The sequence below is a fragment of the Lissotriton vulgaris genome, chromosome 7 (genome assembly GCF_964263255.1).
Source record: "Lissotriton vulgaris chromosome 7, aLisVul1.2, whole genome shotgun sequence".
NCBI classification, from domain to species: domain Eukaryota; kingdom Metazoa; phylum Chordata; class Amphibia; order Caudata; family Salamandridae; genus Lissotriton; species Lissotriton vulgaris.
In genome coordinates this window covers 1,522,740,469-1,522,759,425 of record NC_141695.1, presented here as the reverse complement: position 1 = coordinate 1,522,759,425, position 18,957 = coordinate 1,522,740,469, and the positions used below count along the sequence as shown (strand labels likewise).

Genomic DNA, 18,957 nt, shown 5'->3' with positions numbered 1-18,957 from the left:
CCTCCTTCAAGAGACAGCAAAAGACTGACAATTGATGGACGGAATGCAGAACAAATCAAAACATTCACCCCCAATCAAGAGAGCCGAGTTAAATCCATCATTGTTTTGCTCACCATGCCACCCCAGTTTAGACCTGGCCATATACAAATCAGTCTTGACCCTAGGCCTCATGGGAACAGTCCAGTCCGAACTGCCAAGCCAGGTCCTGCCTGGATTTTAGACATCCTTCTTCAAGAGAGAGTCACACCTTAAATTTGGGAGTGCATTCTCGCTCTGGTAGTGGTACAGGACCCTGAGAAGACTGTAAGCATCATTTCCAGTACCCCCAATTTTAAAGTGTTACTCTTTACTGAAGAAGGAAAAATATCCGAAAATGTGCGTCTAATGCAAACTGCCCATGGTTCCAGGACCACATTCCCAGAGGCATAGAAACAACTTAAATGACACAGATGCTGACATTAATATGATTTGGGAACCCAATCTCATAATTATATAAGGCCCTGAAAATAGATAAGATGAAAACATTCATAATAACTAGAGAGAAATGGGAGAGTGATGGTCCAGGCCCACAGATGGAAGAAAAGTGGGACAAGTCCTGCCCCCAAGTTAAAACAGTATTAAAAAACGCTAGATTTAGATCTAGTTACCTCCACAGAAATGACACCGGTAAACCAAATTAGATACACCCAGAACCTTCTATGAAGTACCTTAGAGGCTAGGATATAGAGGCACGGTTTGCCCGCTTGACCTGTTTGTGCGCAAAAATGAGAGATCTCTGGGAAGAAGTGATAAATAGAATACACACGACAAGAAAAAAGGGCTACCCATCTATAAAATTTAACAGTTCATACTGAGTATAGTCTTCATACCAAAAGAAAGGAAAGCTAGACACAAATTTGTCACACTTAGGCTGATCCAGGCAAAGCACAGAATAACCATCCATTGGCTTCAACCCCTCAGACCTCGATTAAACCATAAGTTTGAATGCATATAGGAATGGATGGTAACAGGAGAGCCTTCTATGAAACCGGTGAGGACGAGTGACAGACAGGATATGATGGGTTAAAGAACAAGCTCCAGGTTTGACTAATCCATCAAGTTATTGTCCACCTTAGAGACAAGAGGCCTTGTGCAAAGAATTGGTTTCAAAAGTAGTTACAAATTGCACACTGTCATTTTGTGACTCCGTTATGATTTTGCAAAACGAGTTGTGTACAAATAGGTTGGTTCACAAAATATAAAATCACAGGTTATCACAGAATAACCTGCCTAATACATATTCATTAGACGGGTCACAATTTGCAGCCTACTGTGATTGGCAACTATCACAGGGATGGTGGCTTGCAGGGGTCAGCAGACCTCCAGGTCTGTGATTTTGATTAAGTAAAGAAAACTTTTATTGTCAAATGTAGCCCATTTGTATTAAAGGAAATGGTATTGCATTTAAAATACATTACCATTTTCCCCGAAAAAAGTTGCTCTAACAGTTGACAGTGGTCCTGTGGACTACTGCTAACTTTACCTGAATTTTTTTTCAAGATTCACAAAACGAAAAGGGACCACTTTCCATTTGAGAATCATTTACACCCCAACTTGGGATTGAAACTGTTAAATGTTTTGAGACTGCATTGCGGTTGCAAAACATTGATTCATAAAGATCAGATCGCTATTTGGAATGTGGTGCCCAAAATGTCCCCCTTCTAAATAGCCATTCTGAGATCATTTTGAAACTCTAAGCAATTCGGAAAACCTTTTTCTGGATCGCTAAACGGGTTTAGTGCATTTGGAAAAGGGTTTTAAGCAATCATAAACCCTCTGATTTACCGAATCCAAGATCCAAGGTTGTGAACATAACAACAAGGAATCAACAAATAGGAGGGTTATAACCCCTGGGAATGGAAAACACCAAACTTATATCCCTCCAATGGGCAAGAAGAAAGATAAGAATACAAGTTAATCGATATGGAAAGGCAAGATTAAAATGTCCTTAGAAAACTGTACTTTGTGAGCAACTGTTCATTATCTCTCCCCCCCATTGCCATTACTTTCATTGTACCAGACAGTAAGAAATACAGGATCACCTGAATGCCTGTTTTCTGTTCTCTTTTGCTACAATTTATATTTGATCATTTAGCTTCCTGTTTGCATAATGTCATACTACAATGCACACACAGATAAATGCTTTTAATGCTTATGACAACAGAGAAGATTGTAACTGTGAGAAATTGGGTTCTTGGTCAGCAGGGGTGTGAGTCTTGGTCAAGCAATAGCCACAATTCCATGCAGGGTGGACCACAGAAAGTTACTAAATCAACCTGTGCTTAACCCTGGGTAACGTGGCACAAAATCAGTCAGGCTTAACTTGGAGGCAATGTGTAAAACATGTGCGCAATACTCGGACAGTAATAAAGGGAAAACACAGCACAAGAAAAATCCCAAACAAATTTAGAATAATAGACTCATTTTAATACATAATTTGACACCGAAGTGACAAAAATCCAATCCATAGAACCGAAGCTATTAATTGTTAACGTTTTAAGTGAAATCTGGTGGGTAAAATATCAAAGCGCCAACTGCCTACATGTGAGATGGGGTCAAAGTTAAAAGTTAAGGCAGACCGCGATATATCTCGGTCCGGATAGAAGAACTGGATTGGGCTCAGTCAATACTTACCTTGGGACTTAGGAAAAATCTTGGAGAAAAATGGCTGAGCTGATCAAGTAAAGCTGGGCAAGGCTGCGGAAGGTGTCTGGGGAGGAAGCTTTGTCGTTGGATGACCTTGGGTTGAAGTTGTGGTGAAGATTTCTACGTGTGGACTTAGTTGCTGAAATGGAAATTGATCAACTCATGAGTGAAGAAGCAGAGGGCTGTAGTTCCATGAGATCCGTTACCCTTTTGGTGAAGGACCGTTGAAATGGATTTGCTGCTGTGAAGAAGAATGTAGCGGGAGCAGTTGCAAAGTGAATCTCACCAGTGATGCACCTCTGGCAGATAGTCAAGCAGGTTGGTCTCCTGGTTCTCAAAGCACTTTGTGGCCAATTTTTGTTTAAGTCCTCACTTATGGAAATTGGCCACATGGACACCTTTAGCACCACAACCAAGGTCCAGGTGTGGGTTCAAGATGGAGGGAGCCTTTTATGTCCCTGTGGGTATGAAGTGTACTAAAAAGTAGCCAAAATGTAGTTACATTTTGTTTGATTTTTTGAAAAAGATTTTTAAAAAACTGTTCTGCAAAAAAGTGTCTGTTTCTTTTCCTAAAAATGACAAAAACAAAGTTTTTCTGTAATGAAGTCACAATTTTCCTGACTTTTAGGAACATTCAGAGCTTAATCAAAAGATCCATTTTATTTTTCCACCGTTTTGGCAGGAAAGCTGGAGATTTCTGAAAGATAGACAGAATTCTAAATTCAGCAAGCAGCCATTTGTGTAGATTCTTCAAGGTTTTCAAAAGAAATTAACTTTTGAGATAAAAAAAATATAAAAAATTTGTTAGAATATATGGCCATTTGTAACAACTTTTTCACTTGTAAATTGTTGTCACAATGCCCGATTTACAAGAGCAATATACCATTATGTCCGCTAGACCCTTCAGGTTGCAGGAACATATAAGCTTTGCAGGGGTTCCAAGAACCCGAGGTACTCAGAGTCAACAACCGGACTGCCCCATACAATGGCTTATCATTGTGTACGGTGTATGTATAGATCAATTCACATTGTAAAATATAAAGACAAAAAAATGGGTATCAAGGAAACGCATGTATTTCTGAAAAAGATACTAGATGCAGAGTTTAGAACCAGTAGTTTTTAAATCTCCAAATGTTTTCAAAATGTCTTCTTTCTTATACACTAGCTTACATTTGGATGGCACAAATGCAGAGAAATACAATGGGTAATAACAAATGTTCTACTATAGCCCTAGAGCCCTCTGTAGCGGTCTCTACCTGCCATTAAAGGCCTGCTCCAGTGTTAAAGACCAACCAGATCTACCAGCCATTAGAATCCCAGAGCACTCCATTGCCATCATAGAGCGCTGATCGTTCCAATGTTCTAATATTTTGTATTCCCACAAGTCTCCTGATAAGTGGTACCTCACACGTGTAGGTCATGCGCCTTCGACCAGAAAAGGCCCAAAACACAACATGAACACAAAATATTTTTTTAACTGAAAACTGACCCTTTTTTTCAATGTGGGCAGCTGTGGATGTTGGGCCCTAGCTCAGCCGGCACCTAGGGTAACTTAGCAAACCTGTACATTTTTTTTTAACTAGACATCTAGGAGAATCCATGGCAGTGTGACTTGTGTGGCTCACACCAGGTTTTCCTACACGGAAGCCCTTGCAAACCTCAATGTTTGGCTAAAAACACACATTTTCTTCACGTTTCTTTTAGGAAAATGTCAAGAATCTGTGGGGAGCAACACATTTCCCATCACCCAACATTCCTCCAGGTCAATGGAATCTCACTTGTGTTGGTAGGGCTAGTGCCTGCAATGTGGGTGCATCACAATTTTCCACTGAAAACTGACCCTTTTTTGCATTGTGGATAGCTGTGGATTTTTTTAGGTCAGCTTACCCCTAGAGAAACCTAGCAAACATGCAAATATTTTAAGACTAGACCCCTGGGGAAATCCAGAGTGTAATGACATGCATGAAACTGACCAAGTTTTAATTTCCAGAATTCCCTTGCAAACCTCAAACTTTGATCACAAAAAACACATTTTCCTCACATTTATGTGATAAAAAGTTCTGTAATCTGTAGGGAGAAACTAATGTCCTACCACTCCCCCAATTCTCCCAATAAAAATGGTACTTCACTTGTTTGGGCATGGCTGAGTATCCACGACCTTGAACGGCCCAAAACGCAACATGGACATATCCCATTTTTCCACTGAAAACTCAAGCTTGCAATGTGCCTAGCTGTGGATTTTAAAACATCGCTCAACCAGCACCAATGGAAACCTTTCAAACCTATAAATTTTTTGAAACTAGACAATTTGGAGAATCCAGGGTGGGGTGACTTGTGTGGCTCCCCCAGGTTTTTCTACCCAGAATCCCCTACAAATGTTGACCAAAAAAAACCCATATTTTCTCTCACATTTCTGTGATGTTCTGGACTCTGCAGGGAGCAACTAATTTCCTGCTACCTACCATTCCCCCAAGTATCCCAATAACAATGGCACCTCACTTATGTGGGTAGGCCTAGTGTTCCCACCAGGAAAGGCCCCAAAATACAATGTGGAGACATCAGTATTTCCTTGTCACAAAAAAGATCTATTTCAGCAGTAGGAGTACTAGTGGTTTTCTATCCAGGGATTGACGGCCACCCAGGGAAACCTGCCAAACCCAGACATTTCTGGAAACTAGATACCTGGTGGACTCCAGGGTGGCGTGCCTCGTGTGGGTCCCACATGTTTTTACTCACAATGCCCACCAAACCTCAAAGTTAAGGTAATATTGCACATTTGCCATGCATTTCTATGACATAAACTTCTGCAATCAGCAGGAATCTACAAAATTCCTACCTTCCAGCATTCTCCCACTTATCCCAATAAAAAAGCTGCCCAGTTGTGTGGCTTGGCCTAGTACCCGCTACAGGGACAGATCAAACCGAGGTCATTAAGTGAAAGGTAATTGAGTGTCCCTTTAGCGTACTCCCCAGGCTGTCTAGTTTTCTGAAATGCCTGGGTTTGGTAAGTTTTGCTGGGTGGTCACCGTACCCAGGCCCAAAAACTGCAGCTATCCCTTTTATTGATGTTGCCACATTGCGTCTTGTGGGCTCTAGGCACAAGACTAAAAAAAAGGCAAAAATGTGGTGCCCCAGTGCAAAGTGGCCCTTACTCCAGCCACCTACCAAACGCAAGCCAAAAAACAGTTCAGACACCACCAACCAAACGTTAGCCAAACAGCCAGGCACAAACCAGTCCATGCACACCACCAGCCAAACGCCAGTTCACCATATTCAAAATGTGTTCCCTTTCCATACACCTAAATAAACAAATCCCTGGTGTCTAGTGGTTTTACACCCCACCTACCCTACCTGGGAACACACAGAAGAGGGTCTCTTATAAACATGGAGCGAGCCTTGCTCAAGGGACCACTCCCTTCACCGAAAAACAACTTCCCTTGTGTGTAGTGGTGCATTCCTGCTGTGTGATCGCTGTCCCACCTGTGATTCCCCAGCAGATTTGCATTTTAGAGAGACACAGGAGGAAAGGAAAAAATATCCTGCTCGCCCAATGCCGTGGAAGCCTACAGCTTCCAGTGCCTGTCAATGACGTTAGCGCAAAATGCAAGCGCTGATGTCATCGGATCACTGTGGGAGGGGTTTCTCTGCCATCCCTGTGGTGGTAGATGACGGGGGCACCTGTGCTTCTTTCACGGTGGTTGCTAGGACCTGCTTGACACATCAATCAGTGAATTTTGAAGCGCGCTACTCACCCATGAGGGTCTCAAGGCACTAGGGGGAGGGGAGCAGCTCTGGTCAGTCGAAGAGCCAGGTCTTTAGAGTCTTCCTGAAGATGTGCAGCATGGGGGTGCGCCTGAAGTAGATTGGGAGCTCATTCCAGGTTTTAGCCACGATGTAGGAGAAAGTTCTTCCACTCTCTCTTGCTCTGCAGATGCGCGGGTTTTCGGCGAGGGCGAGGTCAGCGTATCTTAGGTTTCTCTTGGGTACTTGGAAGAAGTTTCTGTCCTTCATTTATTGGGGTTCAATGTTGTGGCGGCATTTGTAGGTGTGGGTGATTATGTTAAAGGTTACTCTCTTATTGTCGGGAAGGCAGTGGATGTTTTGCAGGTGTTGGGTGATGTGTTCATGTCGAGGGATGCTGAGGACGAGTCTGGCTACGGTGTTCTGTATGGTCTAGAGTTTGCGTAGCAGAGACTTGTTGATCCCGGCGTAGAGGGTGTTTCCGTAGTCCAGTCTGCTGGTTATGAGAGCGTGGGTGGTGATCCTTCTGGATTCGGGGGGGGGGGGGGGGGTCCATTTGAACGTCTTACGAAGGATGTGGAGGGTGTTGAAACAGGTGGTGGCGATGGCGTTGTTCTCTCGGGTCATGGAGAGGGAGGAATAGAGTACGATACCGAGGTTGCGGGCATGTTCCATGGGGGTGGAGGGTGCTGCCGAGGGCGTTGGACCACCAAGTGTTGTCCCATTGAGATAGGGAGGGTCAGAGGGTGAGGACCTCAGTCTTCTCCGAGTTCAGCTTTAGGCAGCAGCTGCTCATCCAGGATGCAAAGTCCTTTATAACTTTCTAGAAGCTAAGTCCGGTGGTGATGAGGTCCTTGGTGAGGGAGAGGATGAGCTGGGTTTCGGTGGCGTAGGAAGTGCTGGCAGACATCTTGTGACTCGGTAGAAGAGTCACCAGAAAACAGAGAACAAAGTTATAAAGCAAGAGAAGGGGGCTGGATAGAAACACCCTGGCCTGCTCAGGGGGTCCCAAAAAAGCTTTTATTTTGGCATACTTCGCACTGGGGTCGCGCATACCGCCGAAAATATTTAAAAAAAATTAAGAGTGGGTTCCCACGTTTTACTTCAATGAGGCCCCCGGGTGGATTAGGTCCCGGGGGCATTTCTTTAGGAGAGTAGCGGGGGCCTACTGGCGCCCCGCAGTCCCGCGGACCTCCACCTCCCCGGGGCTTCACTCATGTTGGGAGGGGGGCCGTGCGGTGCCCCTCCTGGGGCCGGTAATGGCCCTTGGTACCGCCACCCCCCAGGGCCGGCTCCTGCAGTGTCCCGGGGTGCACACCCCAGGACACTGCTGTTTGCTATGACAGGGCAGGATCTGCGCGGCTCACACCTTGTTATAGCAAACTTGCTTTGTATTTTGGAAGCGAGAGCAGGGAAACCTGATTCCAAAATTAAAAGCCTATTGCTTTTCCACACGGGGAGCTGCATGTCTGCAGCTCCCTGTGTGGAAAATCAATGCTGGCTCCCGCAGGAGGCGGGGAGCCGGCGGGACCGTGGGGGCTCCCCCCAATGTCCGTAACAGATAGGGCCGGCCCCGGGTGATGGGGTTCCCGGGGCTAGAAGTGGCCCGGGAGGGGGGCCACGCTGCTCCCCCAAATATATTTTTTTAATTAAGGCCGGCCCCGGGGGACAAGGTCCCCGTGCCAATAGAGGCCCCAGGACGGGGGCCACACATCTACACCGCCTTAAAAAAATATATATATGGCGATGCCTCGGGGGGTGGGGTCCCCGTAGCCGATATTGGCCACAGGAGGGGGGCCGACACAGCCCTGTTCTCGTTTTGTTTTAAATAATGAACATGTTGGCATGCTTTGGGGGATGGGGTCCCCGAGGCGAGTGTAAATTAGTGAAAAAAATGGAGTTGCGACACTAACGCGTCTCTCAATGCGGCCCCCCGTGTGAAAGCGATGGTTGTGCGGCTCTCAGCATGGCCCTGTGTGAACGCGATGTAACTTTTCTCGCATTGACTTTCTTCTCTCCCTCCGGACTTCCTCTTCTGCTGCAGTCCCTGTTCCTCCTCTTGCACTGCAAGTGCATCTACTTCTGCAAAATTTGAAGCCGTAGTAGATCCAAAATAAACAAACACACAAAAAAACGATTATTTTCTAGAGAATATACAAACAGATCTTGTCTCTATGAAGTTCAAAGAATAAGGGAAATATCAGGATGAATCCTCCCTCTGTCATAGTTAAATTGATTTGAACCAATCCGATTCCTTTTTTGTTTTGCTGACATAAAGTTGCGTAGGGTGCGCGCACCCGCGAAAATCATATACATTATTATATACTGTAAATGGAAATTTGTATAATCCTTTAATAAGTATATTAGCAAAACTGTTCATTGTAATAATATATTTTAACTTTGTATAGTCATTTTTTCAACTTTTAAAATAGGCCTAAGTCGCGACTTCGGCGCAACACCGGAAATACGGTGGAGGAGGCGTTGCACACAGTAATCGGCGAAACTGCCTATTTCGTAACTTTATTTTGGTCAAAATTATAAAAAATAATACTTTATAAATGTAAACAAACACTTAAAGGAATTTTTTTCTTTATAATTCGGTGAAACATATTTCATACTTTGCAAATCACGCCGAAGTTGCGACCCCAGCGTTACTTTTCAAAATGGCTACCGGAATGCGCACAGCCATCGTGAGTGTAGGGTGCGCAAAGACTGAGCAACTTCTGTATAATATTTAAAAAGATTATAGTTTTCCTAACTATAAATTATTCATAATTTTTTTTAAATATATGTATATAAATAGAAAATAAAAAAACACATAGGATTCAGGTACACTAGACTTACACATTTTCTTTTAAAAAACCTTTGAAATTTACTGAAAAAACATAGGTTTCAGGCACGTATACTTACAAATTAACGTATAGAGAACCTTTGAAATTCCCTGAAAAAAACATAGGTTTCAGGGACGTTATAGTTAGTTGGACATTTCATTCGTACAAACCATAAAAATTCCGGTGTTCTAGTTAGCCATGGACATATTCTGCACTTTCTTATCATTCATGCACGCCCTGGTACATAAAAAACGTTAACAGGCCATTGATTGAAAAGGAATTTAATCAAAATGCTTTATTAGAATGTATGTAATGGTTTTAACTAATCAAAAACAATACATTTTTACTTACTACCTGCCAACGTTCAACCTGAATCTTCATAGAGAGCGCCTGAAGAATTCCAGTCTTGATGACATCATGTTTGTTAGTCTTTTCTCCAAACTATTCGTAGTGGAAGTGGCTAGTCCTGCTCATTCCCTCCCGCCACCCATTGATTGATGTCTAGCTCAATATTGCACTCTTTAAGCCCCCAGTACTGCCTATGTCTTTGTCCCACAGAACTTGAGCAGGTGCACTTAGGTGTTGTCACTCCAGTACCAGCTTAATTTGTCACAACTTGGACTGCGGGTGCTGGGGGTAACTGGTGTGATGTGTTGCCTGTCCATTTCTGCCCTCCAAGTCATTCATTCTTTGTTAATGCTTCCACCTTTTTTCCTTTATAGGCATGCAGTAGTTACAACACTGATGCCTTTTGATACCTTAGCAGGCATTCAAATATTTCAGTTTGAAATCTCGGGTATATACTGTTCCTTCTTTCTGGAATCTGCTTCAAAGAGACTGACGATTTAGTGCAGTGGACTTGCTGTAATGTTTTCCTTCTGGCCCCTCCATACCTTTTCATTTGCCAATATTCAAGGACCGGTAAACATCTGAAGGGCACCATTTAACAAGTTGGTGTACCACCTTCTAGCAAGAAACCTGAAACAAGAATTTTGATCTTCAACAGGTAGCGTTTGGCTGTTAGCTGTGATCCATATATTTCATAGATCTCCTCCCTAACCCTACTGATCAACTGGGCTTCCAGCACATTGTGGCCAGCCTATCCTCTTGCTGTATCGTTGGGTACATGTAATGTAGAATTCCTAGCAACATATCTAAGTTTACTTTTTTATGAAGATATGAACTGCCAATCCGGCCTCCCACTAGATACACTATGGCCTTAATCATCACACTCCTACAACTCTGGGCAAACTTTCAAAATGTTTGTATAGTTATCTGTTCTTAAATATTTTATCTATAAATTATTTTCTTATATGTACAGATTTTAAATGTTCTTATTGTCTAAAAGGATTGTTTTGGTTTTATCTAAGCTTCATAGAACTGTAGTATTATATCTTACTTGGCACCAATTATAATTTGCACAAACTTTTATAAGCTCATAACCGTTGTTTATTGTAACTTCTGCAATATGGCGTAATGTTACTACCTGTGCTTTTATGGCTGTAAAGCCAAAATAAAGGTTTTTTTTTGACTGACTGACTGACTGAAGATATGAACTTGATGTGATTCACCATTGATCAGTTATTACTGCAAGGGATTTATTGTGGTTAACATTCTTAAGTAATTCTACTGATTCAATGTGTCATATTTATGTTCTTAGTAAATGCTGTACATTGGCATTTAAGTTATGTACTTATTCATTTAGGGTCAATGTTCAGGGCCACCTTTGATGCCACAGTATTAATTGTCTAGGATCTTGACAGCGGTTCTCATTTTTTGCCAAAATGTGTTTTTGATATTTAAAAGTTGTGAAGCATTACAGTTAAAGCTGCAACTATTATTGGCATATGTTATTACTTGCTATTTGTAAATAAGTGCGTTGTCTAGAAACTAATTGCCATTCCTACTATTTTAGGTTCTCCTTGAAGGAAAATTTAGCAATGATGAAAGCTCTGCCTGTGAAAAGCCAATGACGTTTCTCTCTTTGAAGCTCAGGCTTGTAAACATATTAATTGGATCCCTCCAAACGGAAACTGATCCCAACAATACCCAAATGATATTAGGTTTGTGTCTATTTTTCCTGTTAAGCCATGTTGTCAAATGCAAGTTGTTTAAAGTGTTAGTTGGATGCCCTGCTTAATACTCTTCTTATCCGAAATGCCAGAGATTCCTATGTTGCTAATATATTTAATTTTTTTAAAATATTACATACCAGCAATAAATGCACAACACCTGTAACTATACGTTCGTGGCATGTGTAGCTGTACATACACGTGGTATGCATACTCCTACCATCTAGTCTTGGGCTTGGACGTGTGGACAGCTTCTGAGTCGAGGGACCTCTCCTCAAGTTGGGTCTTTCTTCAGCATTGTATTCCTTTGAGAAAGGTCACAGCGTGATAAAAAAACACCATTTTGATGCTTGTGGAGAGACCAACACAGTCTGTAACTTGTGTCTTTCCCTGAAACACAACAAGCCTTCCTGCTCCACCTGTCTCGTCTTCAGGTTGAAAAAGACCACGTGCAACCATCTGGATCGGCGCTAGGCACAACACACCACAACGCGTGATGAAGCAGCAAAGAGACGTGGAGATCCCCACTGTCCTTGGTGGAAGACGTTGAGATGGAGGAAGTCAAGGAGGAAATTGATGCCGGGTAGACAGCAGGGTTCAGGCTCTGAGCCAGAAACTCAGTTGGAGTCAGAAGAAGCGATCCACATCCGGATTTGACTCAAAGATATGGTGCCCACGCAGTGAGTACTGCTCCAGACCATGACATTCACTGCCCCTCTGAAGCCAGGACTTCAAACCCTAATTCCCTGTCGACTGGGCTGCTATTGCTCTCCAGCCATGACTGGCACCAACCTGAAGCTTCAGAATCAACATCAGGCCTGACTCAGACATTGAGTCTGGGCCCTAAAGCAAAACCCTCATCAGCATCATCAATGGCAGCCGGCATAGTAATGCCAAAGGATACTTGCAGTGTTGGAGCCGAAACATCCATTGGTACCTAAAGCTGTATTAGCAACCAAAATAAGCTTGAAGCAGACATTGGAGTCGAAGCAACCGCCAGTGGGCAAGCGCACTTCAGAGCCCAAACAAGAATCGGGCTCCATGACTGCTTAGAAGCTGAGACAACGAGCACAGCACAGTCAGCACTCTACAGCAGAGATGCCTGGGAATTCATCCTCATATGGGGAAAATCATTACTAAGCCTCAAGCAGACTCTTCCTCGAAAGAAAACAAATTTTTGAGAAACAGCTAACAATGGAAATGCCACCACCCAATCAGAAGAAGACAAGACAAGAGTACAAGCACCCTACTACTGCCCTCTGCTCTGACTCCTCTTCCTCCCACACCTTCACCACCACCTCTTTTGCCTCCACCACAACCCCAATCACCACAGGAGTCGTACCATTCGTACTACGGGAAGCGTAGGCCACGTCCTTTAGATTTTGAGTATGTTCCCTATCCATAAGATATGCAAAATTACCCATGGGAGGATTAGGAGGTAGTACTCCTGGGTCCCAATGACCCTGATTTGTACCCTGCGAAAACTTCTCCCCTTTATGGTACCTCCTCGTATCACTTTGCTAGTCAAAAGGCAGCACTCTTCCATAAAGTAGAATTGCACTCAATACTAGAGGAGGAGGATTTCTTACTAGGAACCCTATTACACACACAGTGAGCAATCCAGTTTCTGCCCATGCTTATGGGCATGCTAAAACTAGCACATGAAGTATTTAAAGAGCCTGTAAAGGCCAGGGTTATTACACCAAAGGTGGACAAGAAATACAAACCCTCCACTACTGACCCACCATATATTACTGGCCAGCTACCCCCTGACTCACTAGTGGTACATGCTGCATGTAAAAGGGCAAATGTCCGGGGGACTGGAGATGCTCTGTCTCCAGATAAAGAAGTTAAGAAAATGATGCAGGAGGAATGAGGGTTGCACCACAATCGGCAACCCATTGTCAAATCGCTGATTCTGTGGAATTCTTAGAATGATACATTCACCCTCCTACATACCACCACAACCACACTCCTTTTCCCACCAAATCTACAACTTCACAAAGAGGAAGTGAAAGATCTACTACAGAAAGAACCAATGAAGCTGGTGCCACACCACCACCAAAACACAGGGGTGTACTCACTGTATTTTCTAATCCTCAAAAAAGATGGTTCGCTCAGGCCCATACTAAACCTGCAGCCACTCGGAAAATACATCAGGTCAGAACATTTCCATATGTCACACCCCAAGATGCACAGGCATCAACACCCACACTAACTGACCTTGTACTCAACCAGTGGTGACTTTTGGCGATACTAGAGCTTGAGAAACTCTTAGCTGGTGCTCTTCAGATGCTTGCTTTCACTCTTCATGTATACAGCTGTGCATGAACGCATACCCAGTACATAGTCCACTGTGTACTGTTTGAGAGGTTTTGTGAGAAAGTGCCCACTTTCTGCATGGTTGCCCCCTCACTTTTTGCTGAACTGCTAATGGGCTTTGACTGAGTGTACCCTGGGCTCCTGCCAATCAGGTACCCAGGGCCTATGTTCTTTCCCTAAAACTGCATTGAAAACAAAACCCAATTGGCATCTTTGGCCACAGGTCAGCCTCTGGTAAATGGCACCACAGGTACCCAGGGCACTCTGACCAGGGAAGACCTCAGAGGGCTGCAGCACTTATTGTGCCACCCTTAGAGGCCCTGTACTTTTACACACTATACTCTTTACTTTATACTGCCTTTGCACGCTGCATGTTTTGGTGCAGAACAAAGTGAAGAGTCGACATGGCACACATCCCTGTGTGACATGCCTAAAACCCACTGCCCTGGCGTAGATCAGTCACCCCTCTAGCTGGGTGCACTGTACCAGTGGTGAGGGTGCAGGTACATGAACCATGTACCCGTACAGTGTCTGAGTCCATTCTTCGACATTGTAACTGCAGTGCTGCAATTAGGAGTATATGGTGCTGGGAGTCTGTCATTATGAACTCCACATCACCATAATGGCTACACTGAAAACGGGAAGTTTGGTATCAAACTTCTCAGCACATTAAACCCACATTAATGCGAGTGTGGGATTTAATGAAAGCTGCACACAGAGGGCATCTTAGAGATGCCCCCTTAAAAACGACTTACCACTAGTGTCCAGGCTGCTTTCAGCTGCCACCACCAGACATTTTTCTGGACCTCTGGGTCGAGAGCCTGCTGCTCTCAAGGGCCTGAAACAATGCACATCCTGGAACGAGGTGCCAATCCTCCTCCCCTCAGGATGGGCAGGGTCCACGAAGTGGAAGCTTGCCGCCTTTGTGAACCTACCCAGGCCACTTGCTGCTTTCAGCAATTGGTCCCCACTGGTTCTGACCCCCACTTTGGGTGGGAGAATCAGCAGGAAAAACAAGTGAGGAAGAAAGGTTTGCCCACCTCTGCCAACTCCACCCCTCAGGTGAGGGAGGCGAGGTGAAGCACAGCTCTCAGTCCCCACCATCTTGCAGATGGGGACACACAGCCAACCAGGGAAAGGCTTATGCCCCCCCTCCCACTGGAGGGTGGCATAACAGGGTGTGTACCCACACCAGGGAAGAGACTCATTGGTCCCAACCTTTTTACCTACCTGTAACACCCCTAAATCTAGTATTTAGGGCGACTTCTGAACCTTGCTTCCTCAGACAAGAAACCAGAAGGACTGAACATCCGTGCCTAAGCTAACAAGAGGAGGATGCTCACTGACTTGGCCCTCAGCCCTACCGCCTGTCCCCACCTCGAACCTGCAAAAGCAAAACTCTGGTGTGTCCTGCAGCCAACAGCCTTAAGAACCCTGAGGACCTGCCCTGCCTTCAAAAGAAAGAAAACTCTCTCCCGTGAACACCGGATTTGTTCACCAGCAGACTCCAGGTCCACCAAAGTCCGCAAATCTGCACCCAACGCCCACTGCCCGAGTTCAAGTGGCCCAACACCAAGAGGAGGTCTCACCGGCAATCCTGACCAGAGATCCGGTGACCCCTTACCTGCCTTAAGCCTCCAGCCAACGCCTGTATCCTCAAACCGGAAAGTTCCCCCCCCTCAACCGCGACCAGGAGCTGGTAAGAAGATCCGACCCTAAAAGGTACCCCTGCACCAGACACCCTACGGCCTTAGGTGGCCCAACCGATTGTGCCTAACCAACCCCCAGCATCCCAACTTACCTCTTCAAGTGGTGATCGCACCCAGAAGACCTTCATTCCCGAGCCTGCAATGTGTTTGCGAACCGGAGTATCCCCATTGAAAGCTACAGGGTGCCCGATGTCAAAACAGCACTCTGCACCCGGCCGCCCCTGTCCCACTGAGGGTGCTCCTTTTGTGCTGGCTTGAGTCCAGGAGCTTTGCTCCCACAACCCAGTGGCCTGTTAGTCAGCAGCCACCAACCGGAGGCCCCCTATTCCCCATTGGATAACATTGGGCCTCAGCACTCTGTACCCAGCCACCCTAGTGCCGCTGAGAGTGTAACAAGAGTGCATCCTTGACCCTGGGGGACCCCTGAGTCTAACCCCAGAATACCAATTCCCACAACATAGTACCTACCTTTTAACCGATAACCCTATTTTCCTCCAAGGATAACATTGGCTTTTTTTTCTGTGAAAAGTTTCTAAGTGTGGAGTTGGAAAATCTATGAAAACCTTTAAACCTGTAACTAAATAACAAATACGCATTTACTTACCTGTTTACAGGAAATGTCCAGTGCAGTATCCAGGTATATGGCACTGTGTAAGAAAAGTAATCCGTAAACTCATCTGTTTGACATTCTACTAAAAAGCCAATACAAAGTATATGTACAGTATTTCAAAAGCATTGCATTACATGTAGCTTTACTGTAATCATATCAAAGTGCATATACATTTTTTGCTTACCTGTACCAGGCTTGCTTGGTTCTAGAAAATAAAATAACTAAATAATGTTTTCATACAAAACCGATTGGTCTGAAGTTCAGTCTTTGAGTGTGTGATATAATTTGCTGATTGAGTGTGTAGAACAAATGCTTAACACTCACCTCTGGTACAGCCTTACTGCTCAACCACACTACCACAAATAGAGTAAGGCGCTATCTACTTTTACCTCTGCCAACCTTTGGGGTTCTGCTGGACTCTGTGCACATTATACCTCACCTTGGTTTAGTATATACAGAGCCAGCTTCCTACAGGTTTCTTTGAGCCTTGCCTCGTTAGACTCAATAGACCCCTTACATGATGGTCAAACAGATGTTCAGAGGGGCTAAAGCCAACTCCCTTCTGTGGCACCTCTCTTTATGCAAACAAGAGGCAAGGTAACAAGACATCCCATCTCCTTCTGAGCTTTTTCAGGTAGACCCATTAACCCTTTAACTTGTTGAATCTCTCAACTGGTGAATTTGTCGCTCACACCACATTTATCCTATGTAGATTGTAGATATACAGATATGAAATTAGGTTATCTATCAGAGATCATCTCTTTAGAAAATCCCACTCTGGTAAAGATAAAAAAGAAGGGCCTGTGTCACTGCAGGGTCAGTGACAACACTGAAGGGAATCGCCTCTGGGTACCTAGTGGCATTGTTCACTACCTCTAGAATAGATCTTTTCCCTGATGGTCAAGGGGACCAACAATGTCAATCTCTACGCTCCCAAAGGGAGTACCAACCACTGGGAGTGGAATCAAAGAGCTTTTGGATGTTCCCCTGTCTTACCACTGGCTTTATAGGTGACACAGGAGTGACAAAACTCCAGACATCTGGGACCAATAAAAATGGGGCAACCAACCAGTCCCAGGTTTTGTTTTTCCATTCCTACAAACCTTATTTAGGTCAGTATAGACCATAAAAAGTAAACAGTACAAACAGTAACAGAGAGAATACATGGCAAAAACCAATACATAAAAGTAAAGTGGAAACAAAACTTGATTATAAAAAGCATTACAATTCATCATAAAAAGGGGGGTTAATAAATTTAAAAGCTTCTTCTCTTTATCCAACATTTACCCCAAATCATGTTGATTTAATTGAGTTTCAATTCATAAGTAATATTAGTTTTTGGAATGTGAACAGGTTAAGAGGTAAGTTAAGAATGAGTTAAAAAGTTACAATGATTAATAAGATGGGAAATGTGAGAAGATGGGCACTGTAGAAGTTTTATGCTTGCAGTGATTAATTTAACAACACCCTTCGATTGTGCCACATGGAGTTAAAAAAACGGGAGATGGCAAAAACAATAGGTGGGTGAGTATCCATTCTCAATATTCTAAATGCCTCCACAAACTGCCTGCACCCCAGATTTCTACAAAGTGGGACTAGCCATCGCCGTCTTGCTATTTTATAGCCAGAACAAAAGAAAAATACATGAATAGCAGTCTCATCTACACAGTTGCAAGTGGGGCACCCAAGGTGGGAGACTTTTACCCATGTGTTAGTGAAGACACCTAGCGGCAAGGTCCCTATTTTTTTTTCTAAACAGAATGTATAGTTTCCTTGCTAAGATAGGTTGAATGTCGTCCAGAAGGGGCTCAAAGTGATAATCCGCTTTAATATTTAGAAATTAAGCTGTTAAGCGACCAATTTGGATGTTTCTCTTGATGTCAGCTAGTTTGAGCGATCTATATGCTCTTACTAGTTCTAAACGCGAAGTTACCAGGCATGGTACATCTGGGTTACTCCATAGGTTTGGAAGACCTCTCTTATAGCATACATCCCTTATATGTTAGAACCATGACAATTTACCCACACCCGGGACGCCCAAAATCTCCTTTAGTTCTGACAGGTAGGCTGCTAGTTCCAGGGTCACCCACAGTCTGCGCCAGAAGGTTATTGGTCTAAGACCAGTCTCTACTGCAATGGGTCTGATTCCTAGGTCCATGTGTAAGGAAATATGAGGAGTACTTAATGGAAGGCCCAACAACTGTCTCATAAAATTATTCTCTATTTTAGACAGTACTCCAGGGGCGCAATGACCCCATAGTTCAGCCCCATACATTGCAGCGCTCCTGGTTTGCTCGTTGTAGATCTCAGCCACCGGGCCTGCCAGTTTGTATAAGAAATTCCTATATGTTTTTATGACTTCCTCCCCCCTACCGTCTGGGCTAGTTGAGGCTTGCTTTGGCTAGTTGTGGACACCACTCAAACGTTTCGGATAGTGTGATACCAAGATAGTCAAAAACGGTCACCCTCTCTAGCAAGTTACCATTGAAAGAGGGGTTTGCGCAGGAAGTTTTGGCTGGGTTAAAGACCATATATCTGGTCTCTTCAGCCCCCTATTTTTGCAGAATGTTACAAAACTGTCAAGAACCCTCTGGATGCCAGTGCATCATTGCTGGCACCTTACTATTCACCAGCTTGGGGGTGTCGTTGTCCTCTATCTCATTAAGTTGGGCAACCAGAGGGTTGATGAAAAGTCAAAACAGGGTAGGGGCGTGCACACACCCCTGCCTTACTCCTCTTTTAACTGGAAAGCGAAGGGTTAATTCCCCAAATTTCCCGTACCTTATTTGGGCAAAATTGCCCTTCTGCAGTCTCATGATTAATGTCAAGAGCTAGTGGGAGTCCCTGTTGTTTAAAAACCTCCCACAATTTTTCTCTGGGGACCAAATCAAAGGCCATTTTCAGGTCAATGAATATCAAGTAGAGGCTGCCACCCTCCATTGATACTGTCTTCCAGTATAGTAGTTGAAGCCTAAAAATGTGGTCGA

The 18,957-nt window shown here is 44.1% G+C and overlaps 1 protein-coding gene across 2 annotated transcripts in view; it reads left to right on the top strand.

The window, feature by feature from the left end:
- RALGAPB (Ral GTPase activating protein non-catalytic subunit beta) overlaps window positions 1–18,957 on the top strand; it is a 1,758,088-nt gene that overhangs the window by 647,418 nt on the left and 1,091,713 nt on the right. For both annotated transcript variants that reach the window (XM_086932393.1, XM_086932392.1), the window contains exon 13: window positions 11,173–11,320. In XM_086932393.1, the coding sequence (XP_086788519.1) occupies window positions 11,173–11,320 (148 nt within the window). The remainder of the gene's footprint in view (window positions 1–11,172; window positions 11,321–18,957) is intronic.